This window comes from Halichoeres trimaculatus, unplaced genomic scaffold (assembly GCF_033239565.1).
Source record: "Halichoeres trimaculatus isolate MK-OKI-2021-1 unplaced genomic scaffold, fHalTri1.1 fHalTri1_scaffold_13, whole genome shotgun sequence".
NCBI lineage: Eukaryota > Metazoa > Chordata > Actinopteri > Labriformes > Labridae > Halichoeres > Halichoeres trimaculatus.
Genome location: NW_027437191.1, coordinates 12,290,651 through 12,309,360, shown reverse-complemented (window position 1 = coordinate 12,309,360; position 18,710 = coordinate 12,290,651). Strand labels below are relative to the sequence as shown.

Genomic DNA, 18,710 nt, shown 5'->3' with positions numbered 1-18,710 from the left:
GGATTACTTTATAGACTGTACAGGGTAATGAACCCTGTGTGGACATGTTCCCATAAAATAAGACTTTGTTTATCCCCAAAGGAGCCCCAAAATCCCATTAATTACTCGAATCCCTAAATCCCTAAAGAGGATGTTTTTGTTTTGCCACTAATTTTTCACCTCCAAGTGCTGTTAGTGAGAGCACTTGATTTTTAACGCAGCTTTTCCAAACTTCCTGGTTTTTTGGGGGGGTGCTTACATTTTACTTTGCGCACAGTTTTCTCATGCGAACAACAACAACAAAGACAACAAAATAATAACAGGGTTAAAGTCATTAGTTCCCCTAAGTACTGACATTTTTTTGAGCCACAGCACAAACCACTGAGGACTTGAATCTTGTACTTTGTAACGCTCGCAACTTGTTACCAATCAATCAATCAATCAATCAATCAATCAATCAATCAATCAATCAATCAATCAATCAGTCAAGTTTAAAGTGGGGGTTGTCCTGCACTTCACTCACAGTGTAAAACCCCCATTAAGGAAAAAATAAATAATAATAATAAAAAATAATAATAATAATAATAATAATAATAATAATAATAATAATAATAATAATAATTATTATTATTATTATTATTATTATTATTATTATTATTATTATCATTATTATTATTATTATTATTATTATAATGACTATAATAATAATACCTTTGAATTTCAGATAAACCAGTGAATCTTTGTTTAAACAAAACCAAAAATACTTACTGTCTTCTCAAGATACTTTCCTTAAACATTGACAAGTAGCAACATTTAGCAAATAACAGTGCAAAGGAAAAACTGTCCCTAACAGAAACCTCGAGCAGAAGCAGACTTGGAGTTATTGGACAATAAGTTTAGTGTTATTCAGGCTTGAGCAGAAAGATGAGCATGAATGAAAAACTTGTATGTTTCATTATCCAGGATACATTTCATCTTTTCACCTATTTAACATTCACTTTCTTGTGGAAAATGTCCTCGAAATAGAAAGAAATGATCCCCCCGGAATCGTTTGTCTGTGGTAGTGATTTCACGGTGTCTTTAACACTTGTTTTGTTTTATCGTGCTCCCATAGAGACGGCAGCCTCCGCATTGATTGGCTGCTTGTGAAAAAGATGTGGTGTATGATTACTCCGGTTCTTTACAGCAGGAGAAACCCTGCAAGGCACAATACCCTGCCCCAGCTTTTCTGGAGCTGGACTGTGTGTGACATTGTGCCATTGTGCCAGCGTTTTTCTCGTCCTTTGTGTTTTATTTACAATGCTCACCGTACCTCTCATCCTACATTACCCAGATCCACCGAGAGTCGGCTCTGCTTTCATTGGCTTGTCTCCACTTTCCCTCTCAGTTCTCGCAGTCTGGTGGGATCTGCGCACAAAGAGCGTGGAGCCAATCAGAGAAACCCTCTGATAAACCTCAGCCAGTGTCCGCAAACCTCTTATTTACATAGAGATGCTGCGAGCCAATCAGGAGTCAGCACAGAAGAGGATTTTGACCCCTCTACCCAATGGCTGTGGGAGGTATAGAGTTTAGGGGAGTGCATATAATCAACATATTATCGAAGGTGCTTAGATATTGATCCAGTATTTCGAGGTAGTTGAAATTCGACTCTCTTGGACCTTCGTGTTTGACCTTAAATTTCCTGAGCTTGGTGGAGAATAATTCACGTGTAAAATGCCGAAGAGAAAGGTGAGTGTCGTTTGTGCCATCAGGATCTCTCCACTGTAGTTTTTCGGCTCTTGCATTTGAGGAAAATAGCGGTGCGCGAATTCTGTGCCGACGTCGAGGTAGGTGAGCTGGTGCCAAACTTTGAGGGAGCGTGTCTTTGCCCGCAGCATATCAGGGGTATGTTACGTGCCTCTGCACATGAAATTTATTCAATAATATTTCTGGTTGCACTGTAAATTTCCACGTGTTCATATCAATGGCCGTTCCTGTGGTCGTTTTATCTGCCACTTTCCTGTCCACTGTGCGCACTGGTGAATGTCAGACGGAGCTGCCGGGTGGATAGATGCGTAAATCCCGTAGGAGACCTGCGTGATGATAATTTTTCTAATGTGCGTTTCACACATGGTCCACACTAATCGGTACTGAATTAACAGAGGATTTAATCACCACCCTGCCTCTTCTTTTTCTCCGGTGGTGATGAATGGTGACTGATTAAACCAGCCCTTAGCCCAAGGAGAGAAGGGAATAAAGAGGGGATCAGAGGCAAATGCTGTGCGTAAAAAAAAGAACGTGGCTACCTAGACAGCACTGCACCGCAAACTCACGTGCATAGTATCAGTGCATACTTGGAAATACGCTTCTGTACCATCCAAAAAAGACCGCTATTGTCTGCGCAGATTCGCCTTTGAGGACAGAGAATAGGAGGCCTCGAGGGGCGGAGGTCGCCCACATGCAAATGATGCGAAAACCAACCTGCGGGCTAAACCAACAGTGGGTTTTTTCACGGTGGGGGCGGTCTCTCCTGCGCGCTGTCCTTACCTGCAGCTTGCAGCGCGAGTCCATGATGGTACAACCTAAATGTAGGCTGACAGCCTTCATTGTGTGTTACTGTCTGTCGAGGACATGTGTGTATTTCTCTGTAGGGGCTTTATTAGGGAATGTCAACAAGATTACCTCATCAGCATGGTAATTACCATGGAGACCATGTGTCATTAGCAGATAATAGAAAATGAGTCCACGTGATGCACGTGCGTCCCTGAGCGTTTTTACGTAGTTTTAATTTTGATTATTTTGGGGGATGAAGTAAATCTTCATTTATATTTCATATTTTGTAAATTAAAGAAGAAATGTGATTTCAGTTAAAAATAGAAAAAATATTCTTGTCAGAAAAGTAATTTAAAAAAATCCTGACAGGCTACCCAGATGGAATGAGGATTAGTAAATTATTTACTTTATTTATTTATTTATTTATTTTTTTATTTCGAGACTACACATTTAACATATATTAATCTGCTTTTACATTTATTAAAGACAGGCAAAAAACTGTTGTTTTTAATAAGCAAGCGTATGAAAAAAAATGGATGATTTAAGCCCCTCGTGAGAAACTTCACAACCATTTTGCTGCTGTCTTACTAAACTCTCTTTTCTGATTTTTTTTTTTTTTTTCTTGTGGGATTGTAGGTAGTGCTTTATCAGATAAATTTGGCGCTTGACGCTGCAAAAATATTGCTATTTTTAATCAGCAGTTTACAGATTTTTAAAATTCATTGTTAAAGCTCCCTTGAGTGTCCTGTCATTTTTGTTTTGTTTTTGTTTTTTTTCTTTAATAAAAAGTTTTCTTACTTTCTTTCTTCTGTAAAATGTTTCACCAACCAACCACTCTGTTTTACAACCAGCCCAAAACTGCTCAGAGCAGCTGTGAGGAAAAACGGAGAAAAACTAAGCTGATGGATTATTTTTTTCCCTTTTGCTTTTTTAATTTTTAACTCAACCAGTAACTAATAAAATTTTGTGTCAGTATATCGTAAATGTAAAAAAATGTGCATATTATTTTTCTAAATAACATTTAGCGTTATATTTGAAGAATCAGTGCTTTCCTTCTCTGTAAAAAAAAGAGAAATTTAATTATCAGTAACAAATTAAGGGCAACATATTAAGGCAATTATTAGGATGTGACATGTAATATTTATTAGTGACAGCTGATAAAATGAACAGGGAACAAATATCTGAATCATGAAAGTGAAATGTTCGTACATGTGCATTCATCTCATCTTACCCTGTTAAGTCTCCTTGTTATGTTTTCTGCAGTCTCCAGAGGGTCCTGAGGGCAAAGAGGCCTCCAAAGTCACAAAACAATTGGTAAATGTTTGATGTGTCAGTGTGCAGTGTACAAGTGTGCAGGCGTGTTGTGTTTTTTTGTAAGAGTGTACGAGAGTGAGAGTTAACACAACAGGTTACTGATTAGGAAACTTGCAGCTGTCACACAGTAGATTGCTCAAGATCAGGCCGCGAAGGTACAACTGATTCTGTCTCTTTCTTTCTCTCTTTCTGTCACTTTCTCTCTTTCATTGATCATCCCTTGCTCCTGTAGCCCACCAGAAGGTCCGAGAGATTGTCAGCGGTAAGTGCCGTTCTCCCGTCCCTGTCTTCACCTCTGGTTCTGTCCTCATCCCACCTCACTGTTGTAGGATAGTAAGGATGTGTGAGCTAAAATCTGTGCTCAGTTTATCAATTCAATCAAAGAAATTTACAGAGCTCATAAACATACAGTCAGGGGATTGTGTCTGTCTTCATATGCATGTCTTTTCTATGTTGTCTTTATCTTTTGTAACATCTTGTTCGTGTGGTGGGCTGCATGACCTAAAGTGAATGTGAGAAAAATGTAGCAGTCACAGCAAAGCCATTTAAGATTAAATGCACAGAACAGTTCACACAAACAGTGCTGTTTAAGTTCTCAAAAAAGAAAACTTATGGATGATAATTGTGGTAATGTAATTAAGCAATCATACAACACATGGAGTGATCATGCAGCTCTGCCAGCCACTGTGCACATGTTCTTTATCTGTGTTGTTCTTTGCATGTTAAATCATTGTGTCTCAGATCGTTTCATGTGTTTGTACTTTTGCACGTTTTCTTAATATGATATTGAATCACACATCATTCTCTTTGTTGCCCGAATTAGCCAAGAAGCTTAGTTTTTTTTGTGTGTGCTGGCAGTAAATTAGCTACATTTAGCAAAAAATACAGAAACATAAATTAACAGCTAATCTGGGGGGAGGCCATGTGGGAATATGAAATGTGAGACCCTGTTCTTTGACATGGATGCGCAATTACACATGAATAACCTTCACCCAACACAGCTTCTAGTTCTACTGCACCCATTATTTCACTGCAAGACATTTTATTAAAGGGACTGTGAGGAGTTTCTAAGTGAGCTGAAAAAAGTCTCTTTTCTATATGCCTGGTCGTAATCCATATGAGATTATCAACATTAATACAGTTTATTCCTAACTGCTAATTCTTAGCTTTCTGATTGAGTCGAGCAGGACTGGACTGATTTATGGCACGTCTAAATCTCTATGACAACACCACGTTGGCTGTCTACGTCTGTCTGTCTCAGTCCACAACATCATAAAAATGTGCAAGCATTTTGACCATAGAAGCAGTTTAGCTTCATTCATTCAGACAAGTTAGCATTCTCTTAACACTAAATTCAACCTGTTAGTGGCATCAAAATCTACATCAGTTCCGTGGTCAGTTGTCATAAATGATACTATACAACAGAGGCAACGTCTATCAAGTTTTGACAATTACAGAGCAACCAGTGTTTAGGAGTTAATAGTGACCATGCCAACTGGTGACCCCCAGCTGAACTTATCATTGATTAACATAGACTGTATAAAACATGGACGTAGTCTCCTTGATGTCACCTGTCTGTTTCTGAAACGGAAAATGAAGCACATTGGCTATCATGGCCATATCGGAAGTGGCAAGGGTTCTGGTACAGCTATAGGGGGCTTGTCGATCACGTGACCTGGGCTGTGTGTCTGATTGGGCGAGCTTGCGATCTTAATATCCTCTGAACGGCTGAGTTAGAAAAAAATTCACCCCCTGTACAGTGTGTGCTGATAGTGAAGTTAGCGACTCAGACAGGAGACCTGAACCAGGCTGTAAATTGGTTACATCTGCTTTGAAAATGGCTTTTTTTGGCTTGGCCTGTATGTGACTTCCGGTACTTCCGGAGCCAGCCTCAAGCGGACACTCGAGAAACAGCAGATTTTAGCACTTCCACATTTTCTCATATTCCTAGACCGGAGGTTGCCGTTTGATGATTTACGGCTGGGAGTCACCACTTAACAGGGTCACACTTTACACTAAAACACTGGCGACTCCTGCAGCTGTTATTAAATGCGCCGTCTTTATCCAAACTCAGTTAACCAGGTTTGACTGCAAAGGTGCAATATTAACTGCTGATATTCAAAATACAGCTTTGGCTTTGCTTATTTAATGAAAAAGTTGGTTTCCCGCCAAGGTTATGACCAAACATGGGCTCAATATAGAGAGTAAATAATAAGTGAATCTACAAATTATGATTAACAGAAACAGATTTAATAATAAAAGTAAATATGGAGTATTATGAAATTAATAACCAGTGTATTAACCCTGAAGTATACAACCATTAATGTTGTGATTTGGTGCAGTTCTCTGGACGTAGTTTTCTGGTTCTTTTATTATGAACCAGGTCTCAGACTCAGCAGTCTGTGTTCTCTTTTTGGTTGTTTGGGTTTCTGACTTATTGACATAATGTTTACATCCTGGTATTTTACAGTCTACAGATAATGCAGTCATGCGCATGGACTGACAGTTTTGTGTTTCAATTCCTCTCTGGGGTGCACACTGGATTTTTCTGCTAAAAAGTCTATTTCACAAACCCGGGAGCCATTTACCATCTGTCAAAGTGATGATATTAAGTTTAAAAATGTGCATTTTGGTGGTTAACTCCCCCAAGTCAGTTGTCAGACAATTATACTCCACAGTGCTTCTGCACTCAAGTTGCGCACTCCATACTATGGTACAAACTGACAGTGTTTGCTTGTTGCCCCGTTTAAAACAACAGCACTACGTAACTGTACTGATAAATACCTTACCATGGCTTGTTTCTGGTAAAACGTCTTGAACAAAGAAAATTTGTTTCGATACAATATCCATTTAATTTCAGAATAAATAAATGCCTGGTTAAAAGTCACTTCTTACTACAGCGTGCATGAGACTCCATGCCACAAGGTGGCGATGAAGTCCAATTAAAACAGATCGTCCTCACAGCATCTTTAAATAGTCAGCTATGTCTTTTTTGTTATTTATTTCAAAGGCAAAACTTAACTGGGCAACAAGGGGCTTTTCACCAAGTCAGTTTACTCACATTTCTTTGACATCTTGACATTTTAAACAAGAAGGTTAGACCACTTCTTATTCATAACATATCTTTTTTCATCATTACAGCTATACACAACTCATTATTTACTGCACTGTAACGCTAACAAATGAGATGGACACATCATACGTTAACTGAGCAGAAACTAATCACGCCAGCATCACTTTACTTGCCTCAATGGCTCAGCAATGAGATCTTTATAATCCAATTTGGATACAGTGTCCTTTTCAACTGACAGCAGAGCAAGCTCACACAGTCTGTCCTGTGACACAGAGGTGTCCTAATAGTTATGTCTTAGTTTAAAAAAACAAACAAAAAAGCAATAAGACTGCAGGCATAAAGCCCCCAAGTGGTGCAAGGTCCTGTGCGGATGCACAGTCCTCACAGCCCATTCAACGGCTCAGACAGGACCAGATAAGATAAGTTTAGTTGAGCTAGCTTCTCTGGCCTGGTTAGCAACCATATGTGCATTTCAACTCTGAATGAGAGCAGTGAGAAGAAAAAAGGGAAATAAGTGTAATTCCAAAATTGTCCTGCAACACCTTCAGGATTTTCCTCCTGCAATTTTCCTGGACCATGGGTAAATTAATTAGCAGCACAACTGTAAGCACAACTAACTTATTTATAAGATGAATCTATTTCAGCAGTAAATCAACACTGTATGGTCATTCAAGGATTAATGTTTGGTCATTTTGCAAAAATCTAACCAGATGTTTGAATTATTAAGCTACTACTGCAAAAACACAAAGTATTTTGCATTTCTTATCCCATGTGCACAGTGTCGGAGGATTCCAAAGCAAAAAAGGAGATATTTTTAGGAAAAAAAAAAAAAAAAGGTGTTTTTTTTTTTTGTTTTTTTGTTTTACATTTTTACTGGAGTGTTCATGGTTCACACTCTGCAGTCAGAAAAGCTCTGCAGTGAACTTGAGCGCACTGACTAGCCAGACTCTCAGGTCCCATCTGATATAGTAATTGTACAGTGGTCTGAGGTCAGTTCACTTTGAGAGGAGGCGGATATTTAAAACTACTTAGCTCAAAGAAATGACAGAGTCTTTTGCTCAAAGAATACAGTATGAGGACATGATTATTATTAATAAAGTGGGAGCAAGTAGCTACAAAATTTATTCAACATAACCCACTTCTTGTCTCTGGTAATAGTTTTTTCAGCATGAAAGAAATGTCTCTGTGAGTGCAGGGGGGAGGAGGACTGGATGTAGACTAACATTGCTCCAGAGTGGATTCCATCACAGTGTGCTTGGCCACTCCTGACTGACTTCTTCTTCATTCACAGAGGCCTGCTCCACCCAAGTCTGAGGCCAAGCCCAAGAAGGCCGTCGTCAAGGTGAAGTAAACACACTCTCCGCATGGACAAAGCTTACACCTGCTGTAGCTTATTAAAACCCACATTAATTTGCAACAGACTGAGGCTTGTGGTTACCCTTCATGATCAGTTCATGTATCCGTCTAAGGTCACAGCATCTCAGAAACACACATAGCTCATCACTTACACATATTTCTCCCTTACATCTATAATTTTGATTTAACATATCATCAGGTTTTTATTTGCAAAGCACACTTTTATAAGTATCCTGAGAATTAATTGATGACAAACAGTTGAATTTGGATGAACACAATTGATGAGCTTAAAAAAACACTGAGTTTTGTATTAATATAATACATTCAAATGAGTGTTCAAATTATGTTGATTCCTGTTTCTTATGAGCATCATTCCCAGCTGTTGTAAATATGTGGCTCCTGCCAAAGTGTGCATTTGTTTAGTAAGCAAATCAGTGGTATCCAGGTTTTCTTGTTATTCCCGCTTTTCTGTGTTTAAGACACATTTTTGCTGAGTGCTAAATGATTGTTTTTTAATTTACAGCCTCATAAAAGTATTAACGAGAGCATGTCAATGGTGTAAACACATAATGGTGAGTTAGTTAACCAACAAAAGATGACAGGTTAAAAGTTACCTTAAAAAGCCCTAGTTACAACATGTTTGCTTTGGTGTCCTCATTAATATCGGAATAATATCTGAATATTTCTAAATGATTTAATGTTTAGTGTGTAAAAAAGTAGAAAACCAAGCTATCCTGGCCTTGCATGTTAGGTTAAGGACACTCTCTTGTGACGATGTTAGCCTGAGTCATGATATCAAGTTGACTGAAACTCTGTTTAAGTTTTAAAGGTACCAGTTAGCTGACGTTTTGTATTTGTTTCTAACTTGACTCAAATATTGGCTCCCAGCTCTGCATTTATTTTTTCACATACAGTGCTTAACAAATTTATGAGACCACCTGTCTTAAAAATGATAAAACCACCCAGCGTCATGAAGAATGCCAACAGCACGCCGGCTGACGAAGTAGTGAGAAAAGATAAAACACAGTGGTCTGTGTTTTTCTCTGCTTAAAAATAATTTCTATGACTTATTTTGTAGTTATGGTGGACACAGGAGCCTAACTGTCAGACAGAAAAGGACAGAAGAGCAGAGAAAGCTAAACAGGAGAGTGATACAGCCTGAGCTAAAGGCTAATTAGCCCTAATGTTACACATTACAGACATGTCTCAGAGCACTGGACTGCCAGCTGCGCTAAATTTAAACGGTCAGGTTAGCCTACAGATACGTCGGCGCACTGGGCTGATGATGTTGCTAATATATAGCTAGCTGCTACAATGTTTGTAGCAGCTAGCTATATATTATATATGTTTGTTGTCACGTTTCAAACCATATCACTACGTAACTGTACTGTTAAGTCCCTTACCTCAATGCATTGTATCCAGTAAAAAGTTGTCTTGAACAAAGAAAATTTGTTTCCATCCGATCTCCATTTACTCCCAAAACAAACACACGCTTCGCTAAAAGTAATTTACGACAGTGTGCGGAGCCTCCGGGCCACAAGGTGGCGAGGGAGTACAATTAAAACAGATCCTCCTCATAGCAGTTTTAAGGAACACAATCAAAATATAATAATGGATATCAACAACAGCTATAATTTTGATTAAAGCGCTTGCACATTCTGGTGGATTAACCATTACATAAACACAAAAAGGCTTTTTGTACTCACCTTCAAACTGTTAATTTAGGGCAGTAGTGGCAAATACCTTACACTGGGTAATGATCTTATGAAGTTTTTAAGCACTGTCTTTATTTGAGAATTTTGAGATTGTACTTGGAATATTTTCATGGTCTCAGACTCCATAAAACAAAAGATTTATTTTTTTTTCATGTGGTTGATGCAGAAGGTGGCAGATGATAAGGGAGCAAAGGTAAAGAAAGGCGGCACCAAGGCAAAGAAGGATGATGGCCCAGCCCAGAATGGAGAGACCAAGACAAATGAGGTAAGAGGAGGGAAAACTCAAGTACTGCGTGATTTTTTTTTAAGAAAATGAACCCTGAGTCAAACACACACACACACACACACACACACACACACACACACACACACACACACACACACACTCACAAATTAACAATCTTTATTATCCATTGTTTTGTTTTGTTTCGTATTATGTTTCTCTCACCATAAATTCAAACTGCACTTGTAATACTTCACATTGCTTCCAATCATATCTACACACACACACACACACACACACGCACGCACACACACACACACACACACACACACACACACACACACACACACACACACACACACACACACACACACACACAGATCTATGTGTCTCGTCCGTCTGTCAGTGTGTCCTCCATCAGAAGCACGGCTCCCTCCTTGATGTCAGTGAGAGGGCAGAGTGAGACAGTCAGAGTTAAGGGTACGCTGAAGTGTGTCTGATCTATCTTTGCAGTGTGTGTGTGTGTGACACTAACTCACTCACTTAAACAGAATTTGTGTGCTAATCAAGCAAATATTTACCCAGTGTGCTTTGCAGTGCTGTGGCATGTTTAACAGGGAGAATGAGAGTCTATAATGAGGCAGAGGGTAAAGAAGAGGAGCGAGAACCTCCTTAATTTTCGTTGCTGTGTGCTGTGAAGTGGGCCAAGGACAACTTTTTTACACATCGGTCTCACACATCCCAGCTCACACTGCTGGGATGTGAAATGTGATTGGCCGTTGTGTTTTCAGACAGATCCCTCCACCAGTGGTCAGGCAGAGGACACAGCTGAGTGAATGAGATCACACCATCCAGATTTCATAACCTCATACACCTCATGCTGGTTCATGTAGATGACAGAGTATTTGTAGGTTGAAAAGAATTTATTTGACGCTTGATTTTTTTTTCCTTTGCATTGTGGCATCTCAGCTTTAAGGTGATCTGCTTTGACAGTAAGATAAACGTTACTTCAGTCTCGGTACAATACAGGTTTGAAGATGTCATGAGTTTGAAAATCCCAGTGCATCTCCAAAAACTTCAATTTCCCTTATTACCCTCAGATCTTACTGCAAGAAATAATCATTCAACCATGACCTGTTTTTGACTCTGACAGATGAAATGTCAGCAAAAAACTTTACGCCCTGAAAAGCCTTAAGGGTACATGAGGCAGTGACCTGGAATGAAGAGGATTTTGCTTTTTCTCTGCAATGTTCAGTTTTATTCTTCTCATATTTAAGAAAACAAATACTGACTCATGCTAAAGAAAAAACTAAAGCTTTAATAGTGTTTGTTTTTTTACAGCAAAAATAGATGAGAGAATGGATGTAGACTCTGCTCTTGGTTGCAGCTGGCAAATTCAGTAAACATCTCAACTCTGTTTTGTGCGTAGAATGATGAGTGGGAGACTTCTTTGTCTGTTTCTGCTGCTGTTTAATTACTGAACAGAATATGTTGAATATGAAAGAATATATGTCAATCATGCTGTTGGCTTGTAACGACAGCTAATGCAGCACACTTCAAAAGGACAGCTAAGCAGAGCGTCTCAGCATGGCAGCAAGCTAGTTGTACTGGTTTGGACGTTGGGTACATTTGTCATAAACTAACAAAGCAGAGTGTGAACGAGCCAACAGAGAGCCATAAATAATGCTTACAAAACTCACAATATAGTACAGGGGTGGCCAACCAGTCAGAGAACAAGAACCACAAAAATTACCGTGGTACTACAGAGAGCCACGCCACATACGTGGTCTTACAAACGCACTTCTTCTCACACATAAACAAAATGACATAAATAGAACATCAATACATTTCCAATTTTCAAAGCGAGATCTATTGTGTTTGTGTGTTTAAATTCATACTAGACAAGAGAAACTGAAACTTAAGTATCAATCCCAAGTCATTCCAATGTTGGCATCCATATATATAGTTTAGTTTAATCGGCACACCACTACTCATAACTATATATATATATATTTTTTTTTATGAATGGATCGAAGAGACACACACCAAAAGGCAAAGAACCACATGCGGCTCACGAGCCACAGGTTGGCCACCCCTGTGCAGGTGGATATATATATATATATATATATATATATATATATATATATATATATATACATACATCCCCTTTGGCTTTGTGTGACTAAGTTGAACTCATTTTCTTTTGAATATCTATTGCCAAAACTTATGGAAGTTACTTCATTTTATTTTTGGTTTAGCACAGATAGAACCTCAGCCCAAAATATTGAAGTAATTTCCACAAGTTTTGGCATTGGAAAAAAAAAATACTAAAACCTGTTGATGATATTCTTCAGATCTGTTTCAATGAAAATAGTCAATAAAATGTTCACTGTGCAGACACTCAGCATACCCAGGAGGAATCACATTGAGAACAGCACAGCCATCCTCTGAGAGGACTACGTTATCTCTGACATTAATTCAAAAAAGTGCAAAACCTAAAATCACTCTACGTCAGCAGAGGATAAACTGTCTTGTGATTTACCAGTATGTGAGTTTGCTAAATTTGCAACAGCAGTTTAGCATCAGGAATATTATCTTCAGCAAAGAGTAGTAACAAACCAAGAAAAAGGGGCGCCCCACCAAACTTCTAATTGGTAGATTTTTTTGATTTGATTTGATTTGATTTATTTCGGTCAATTTAACAGTGGAAAATAGATACTGAAAGTGAAAAAAAAAAAAAATCAACCTGCATCGTACTGTGAAATCCGGGCTTGTAGAAGCACAGCCATCAGCAGGTTAGCTTTGCACAAAGAAAAGAAGTATGCCTTGTTCTTATTAAGCAAATGTGTAACTACTTTTTTCATTAGTGCGTTTTTCAGGAAGAAAGATTGAATTTGAAAGGGCTGTAAGGAGTTTCTAAGGGATATTGAAAAAGAGATATGCCAGATCATAACCCACAATTCAAATTGAGATTATAAATGTCAAGATAGGTTATTTCTAAAGCTATTTCTTATCTGCCTGATCAGACAGGACCAGATTGATTTAAGGCATGTCCAAGTCTCTATGACAATAACACGCTGATGGCTCACAGCTAATGAAGTTTATTAGTGAAAAAAGAGATCTGTGTTTTTCTCTGCCGAATACAATTTCTTGGATTTATTTTGTAGTGATGGTGGACACAGGAGCTGGACTGGCAAAAGGTAGAAAAGACAGAGGAGCAGAGGAAAGCTAAACGGGACAGTGATAGAGCACAGGCTAAAGGCTAAAATTCAGGCTAAAGGCTAAAACACGAGTTAAGCTGTTTGTGCTAATGTTCATTCCAACCCACAGTCGGCAGTTATTGTGCAGTAGTCTGTTCAAACTTGAGAGTCTATCAATAAAATGAAGAATGAGGTTATGTTAGCACTGCTTGGTAGATGAGCGACTTTTAAACCCATCAATGTTATCTATTTTAGCCTAAATGTCAAGTTAGGCTAACCTTGGTTTCACATCAAATAAACATGCATGAGAGGTATAAATCTTGTATTCTGTCTCAATTCAAAAAAATAGTTTATAACCCAATATCATTACAGACAGTTTTTTTTTTACTAAGTTTGATCAAAATTGTGTCCAGAGAAGATCAAAGATAAGCACTTAAAAAATAGCTTCTTGTATCAAATCTTTTTGTAAATTAAAGCTGCAAGCAGCGTTAGACGGGTCCTCGGGGCTCATGCCGGTTTTGCCCTACTATCATGGTATTGGCCCCACTGTGATCAACAGAATAAGACGAACATTTCGGCGTTGGTTTCATCTGTCTACGACATTCCTAGCCCCAGTTAGGGCTGTTTTGGTGTGTGTAGGCTGGAAGTGAGCCTTATGGCTCTGAGAGAATATTATGGGATGTCAGGGAGTCAGTTGATACCATGGTAACGTATCCTCTGCTTTGCTGAATGACATCACCTGCTGCATGCTTGGAATTCTAATTAGCGTGACACGAGTGTGACTAGTGCCTGGAGGGAGTTTTTATCAGGCATCTTATGTAAAGAAATCCTCACAGAGTCCACAATTTTACCCCAATCTGTGTCAAAATATCATATTTGATAGTAGAGCTTGTGAGGAATCCATTTTTGGCATTTTTAAAGCTGTACGAGTTATACTTTTTTCTCTAGAAGCCCTAATGTGTCACAACACCGGTGGAAAAGTGCTCAAAATGGATTTTGTTATTTTAGAGACATGTCTGAACTACTTGTCCTGTAGGCCACAATGTTTGCTTAATCTGTTCAAAAATATCATATGGTTGTAGGGGATTTTGTCAGGAATCCAACCATGTAATTTTTAAAGCTCTATGACTTTTAGTTTTTTGTCTGGAGGCCCAAATGCGGCACTAGTAGAAGTACTAGAAGTGAGTGTTTTGACCTGAAATCTGTTCTCCTCATCTGCTAACATGGAGAAATCCTAAATTGGCCAAAAGCGGTCTGTGACTTTGAGGGCTCGCCATTCGAAAACCGGGCCCGAAACAACGAATTCCCCCACAACTTTTGTGGAGCAGGGTCTGGTCTGTCATGTGATGGTAGTCTCAAACCTGTACCATTTTTGGTTTTAGAGGAGAAAATTTTTGCAGAAAGGTTTAAAAAATTTTTTTTTTTATTTTGGCGGGCAAATTGCCGGCTTCCTGTTGGAGATAGGTCAAGGGTAGCAGCGTATGATTTTTGCGTCTCGATGACACGAGCGTTTTGGTGTTGGTTTCATCTCTCTACGACATTCCTAGCCCGAGCTAGGGCCCTTAGCGTGTGCCTAGGTGGCGCTATTGAGCTTATTATGGGATGTCGGGGGTCATGTTTGGTATCATTACGCAATTTTTCGCAATTGTGAGGTGCGTGCCAATTTTGGTGAGTTTTTGAGTTTGTTAAGCAGGTCTAATTTGCGTTTTCGGAGCCTGTGGAATAATAAGAAAAAAGAAACGGACGGAATACAATAGTGCCCTCGGCCTTCGGCCGAGGGCACCTTCTAGCTCTTGCTAGAAGGTGCCCTGGCTCAGGCCGAGGACCCTAATTATAAGTAATAAACCCATCTGGATAAAGAATACAGGCAGATGATTTTCCTAACACGAACAGTAAATGTGCTTCTCGTACCCACCCCATCAAGCTAATATTAAAAGCATCAGGATAAGGAGTTCAGTCACCCAGGTCATCTAGGCTTCATTGGGATGTTTCATTGAGGAGATCTGTTTAATCTTCCAGTTGCTTCAGAAGGAATTTGGTTGCACCCAACATTAATTTCATCTATGGTCTCAGCAGACCAAAACAGACACAAGTTGTGCTGGTTTTTGGCTTTGAAGTTCTTGTCCGTTCTCAAACCTACTTGTAGATAACACTTGTTTTTGTGTTACTCTCCCCTCCTCCAGGTAACTGAGGCAGCTGAGGAGGCGACTGAGGAGAAGGCGTAAAGACAGGAGCGTGTCCACCGACTCGCCCCCTCTGACTCCATGGCAGCAAAGCATCTTTTTTTACTGACGATTTTTGTACCATGCTGAATTTTTTTTAGACTTGTGATAGTAGAGACAGACAACCAGCAGCCCCTTCCACTATCTGTACACTCTCCTTACAGAAAACTCTACCCACACTATGTTTTGCTCCATTCTCCTCCTTCCTCTATTGATACAGTTATAAAACTTTTAGACACTCAAAGATGAAATGATTGTTTTTATCAGGTGGCCGCAGATGTTCTTCATTTTGTCTGTAGGGGGCCGTAAATACGACTGTTATGACCTTTTAGCCAGCTTACCCACATTTGTAGTCCCTACAATCAATATTTATTACGGGCATGCTGGCTAAACTGCCCCTGTTATTCATGGTAAGGATTTTGGGAAAATTCAAGTTCAAACTTTGAATCCAGACTGATAATTGGGGAACATCTGCAGCTTTTTAAAAGATATCTTAGGTTATAGATTTACCCCTTCTGTGTTTCACATAGCTGATTTTGTATGTGTGTGTGCTAGAACGAATGTGTTTGTGGGTCTCTGTGTTTGACATTGTTCCCTCATGTTCCTTTTATTTTTCCTGCCCCACCTGACCACCTTGTCCTGCAGCAGAGTGACATAGCAATAATGAGTGGTGCTTCTGTTCTAGACGGCTCTATTGGCTTTGGACCCTCTGGGCTTCTCTGAGTTTCATCCTGTTGGGAGAATATTTTGAAATAAAAGAAAAAGTTGATGTCATGTAAGAGTCTGATTCTTGTTTTGTATAAACTTACTCAGTGAATTAAGTACATTTCTCATTGCATACATATTCTCTCTTTTTGAGCAGCAGTGCCACTTTTATTTTAGCAGTGAGTAGCCTGGTTTTGTGAGTGGTGTTTGTAGTTTGTGTCTAAGAGCACCTTTCATGTTTAGAGTCACTTTATAAACCAACACAAAGCCAGCCCTGTTTGTATCTTTTTGTGTGTGTGTGTGGGTGTGAGGTCGTCAGGGGCACGTGGCTGTGTTAAATACAACTGCTGTGTCAGGAAGTGAAAGGTCAGCATTTGTTTGAGTGGGTCGGATGAAACCATACGATCTCTTCATTGAGGGACCGGCCGTCACTCACACGTGGACCCATAACATGAAGCAGTTAACCTTTTTATGACATGCACAGGTGTGAAGTGGTGGAGTGTGAAGGTCTTTTAAGGATGCTACCAGAGAGGCCACTTTAAATGTATTAGCGCAGGTCTAGGTCAAGCAGAAGTAGAGGAAGATGATGATAAAAAGCAAGCAGAAGATGACCTACTTTACTTAGTCCTGAGGCAAAATTCAATATTTCCATTTTCTGAACATGTTAAATACAAACATCTGAAAAATCACAGATGTTCATGCAACATGTGACTGAAAAATTTGTAGTAGATCAGCAGAATCACCTCATTTTGGACACACATGACAAATTACTGAAACCACATACACTCTGAGCAGACACATAATTGAGTACTACACTGTGAGCCACACTAAGAAGGCTCTTGTAACTGTGAATTCAAACACAGCAAAATCTGAGAAAGATCCACAAAAAATCCTGAATAAGCTAAATAAATGAACCCCACTCTTGTCTACAATAATGTATTGAAACAGTTTTAAAAGCTTTCTGAGCACTTGGTTTGGGGTTTTCTGGTATTTCACTGAAGGATTACAAAGCTGTTCAAGGTTATGTAAGTAATAAGATTATTGTACCAATCAAAAACAAAAAAGAAGTGGTTTATTGATGTAGAGGAATAGACAAGCCTTGATTACATTCATAAGAAAACGTCAGGTGTTCCAGTGTCACACTGGTGAGACATTAAATAATAAGGCCCGTAGGTCTTATGTCTTGGCATCAGGTTAAACTTCTACACGTGGTGTGAAAACTGTATATGCAACTGACACATTTCCCTCATAACTCCTAACCTTTGACTCCTCTGTGCCCTTTGCACAAAAAAGTGCTGCAGAGTGAGGATGCCTCCTTGTGGCCACGTGTGCCAGCACAAAAACGACTTCACTTAGTGGGTCATGGGAGAAAGGAACATAAAAGTGACTGACAAGGTTTAATAACATGAATCTAGTCTCAGCTGTTGCATTCAGGGTCACACAGGTAGACTGTGTTACCAGATGATATTCAGTGGTTTTCAGAGACCTTGTAATAGTTAGCACATGATGGCATAAACAACCTGTTGCTGGATTGTAACTTGGAGAAAATAAAAATCAGTGGCCACAACCCAAGCTTTCACTGAATACCTGGATTTTTTTTGCAGCATTTATCAAACTCTTTCTAAAATCCACGAGACTAATTTATCCTGACATGATAGAAAATGATTAGAAAATTTGTCACAGCTAATCTATTGCTACTGATGGACAATCAATTAACTTATGGGGACAGAGGAAACACAGACAGCTTCCTCTTAGAGAAAAGATAACATTAAGTTGACCAACAAAAAGCATTGATGATTAAAATCCCATATGTTGCTTGGTATTTATACTCTCATGATTCTTCCTGATCGGCTGATGTGTCTGTAGTAACCTAAAGAGCAAACCTGCTCCCTGGACATTAACATTTCCAGATCAAACACTTTAGGTACAAGAATTCAAACTGGTTGGATTTGTTACAAATCTATGAAATTATTTGCTCCTTGTTAGCTTTTGTATACAAGCAAACATGAACTACACACTACTTTGTGTTTTATCTACCAAAAGGAAGAAAATAAAGAAAGGAGAGAAATAAAGAGCAGAGCCAGAGATTTAGTCAGTCATCTGCTCAACTTTATATCTCATCATCTTCCAGGCAAAAAGTTGTCTGTTCCCTGAAGTATCTGCCAGGGATTTGAGTCAAACACGTGCTTTATAAATAGAAACTGGTTTATGTACCAGAGCCTCTGATTATTTTTCTGACAAACTTTATTGGCTTTGACAAGTGCTTGTTAAAAAAACTATACATCCCTTTCTTTGATTTAACGTTTGGTGTAACTCTAGGATGCTCACACCATGCTTAGAGTCTGTACACTGTGCAGAGTGAATACTGAGATGGAGAGAAACATTGGGCCT

At 39.1% G+C, this 18,710-nt stretch overlaps 1 protein-coding gene across 1 annotated transcript; it reads left to right on the top strand.

Moving 5' to 3' along the window:
* The first annotated feature begins 1,525 nt into the window (after positions 1–1,525).
* hmgn3 (high mobility group nucleosomal binding domain 3) lies at positions 1,526–17,778 on the top strand. The gene is made up of 6 exons (XM_074685765.1): positions 1,526–1,707; positions 3,775–3,825; positions 4,058–4,087; positions 8,190–8,240; positions 10,136–10,234; positions 15,576–17,778. Exons 1-6 carry the CDS (start codon positions 1,693–1,695, stop codon positions 15,615–15,617), a joined length of 288 nt encoding a protein of 95 aa, XP_074541866.1. The 5' UTR covers positions 1,526–1,692; the 3' UTR covers positions 15,618–17,778.
* The last annotated feature ends 932 nt before the right edge of the window (positions 17,779–18,710 follow it).

Bases quoted from the DNA above. Each gene is read 5' to 3' on its own strand.
- hmgn3 (XM_074685765.1), top strand. The intron at 4,088-8,189 runs GTAAGTGCCGTT...CTTCATTCACAG, and splicing joins GGTCCGAGAGATTGTCAGCG to AGGCCTGCTCCACCCAAGTC. The intron at 10,235-15,575 runs GTAAGAGGAGGG...CCCCTCCTCCAG, and splicing joins GAGAGACCAAGACAAATGAG to GTAACTGAGGCAGCTGAGGA.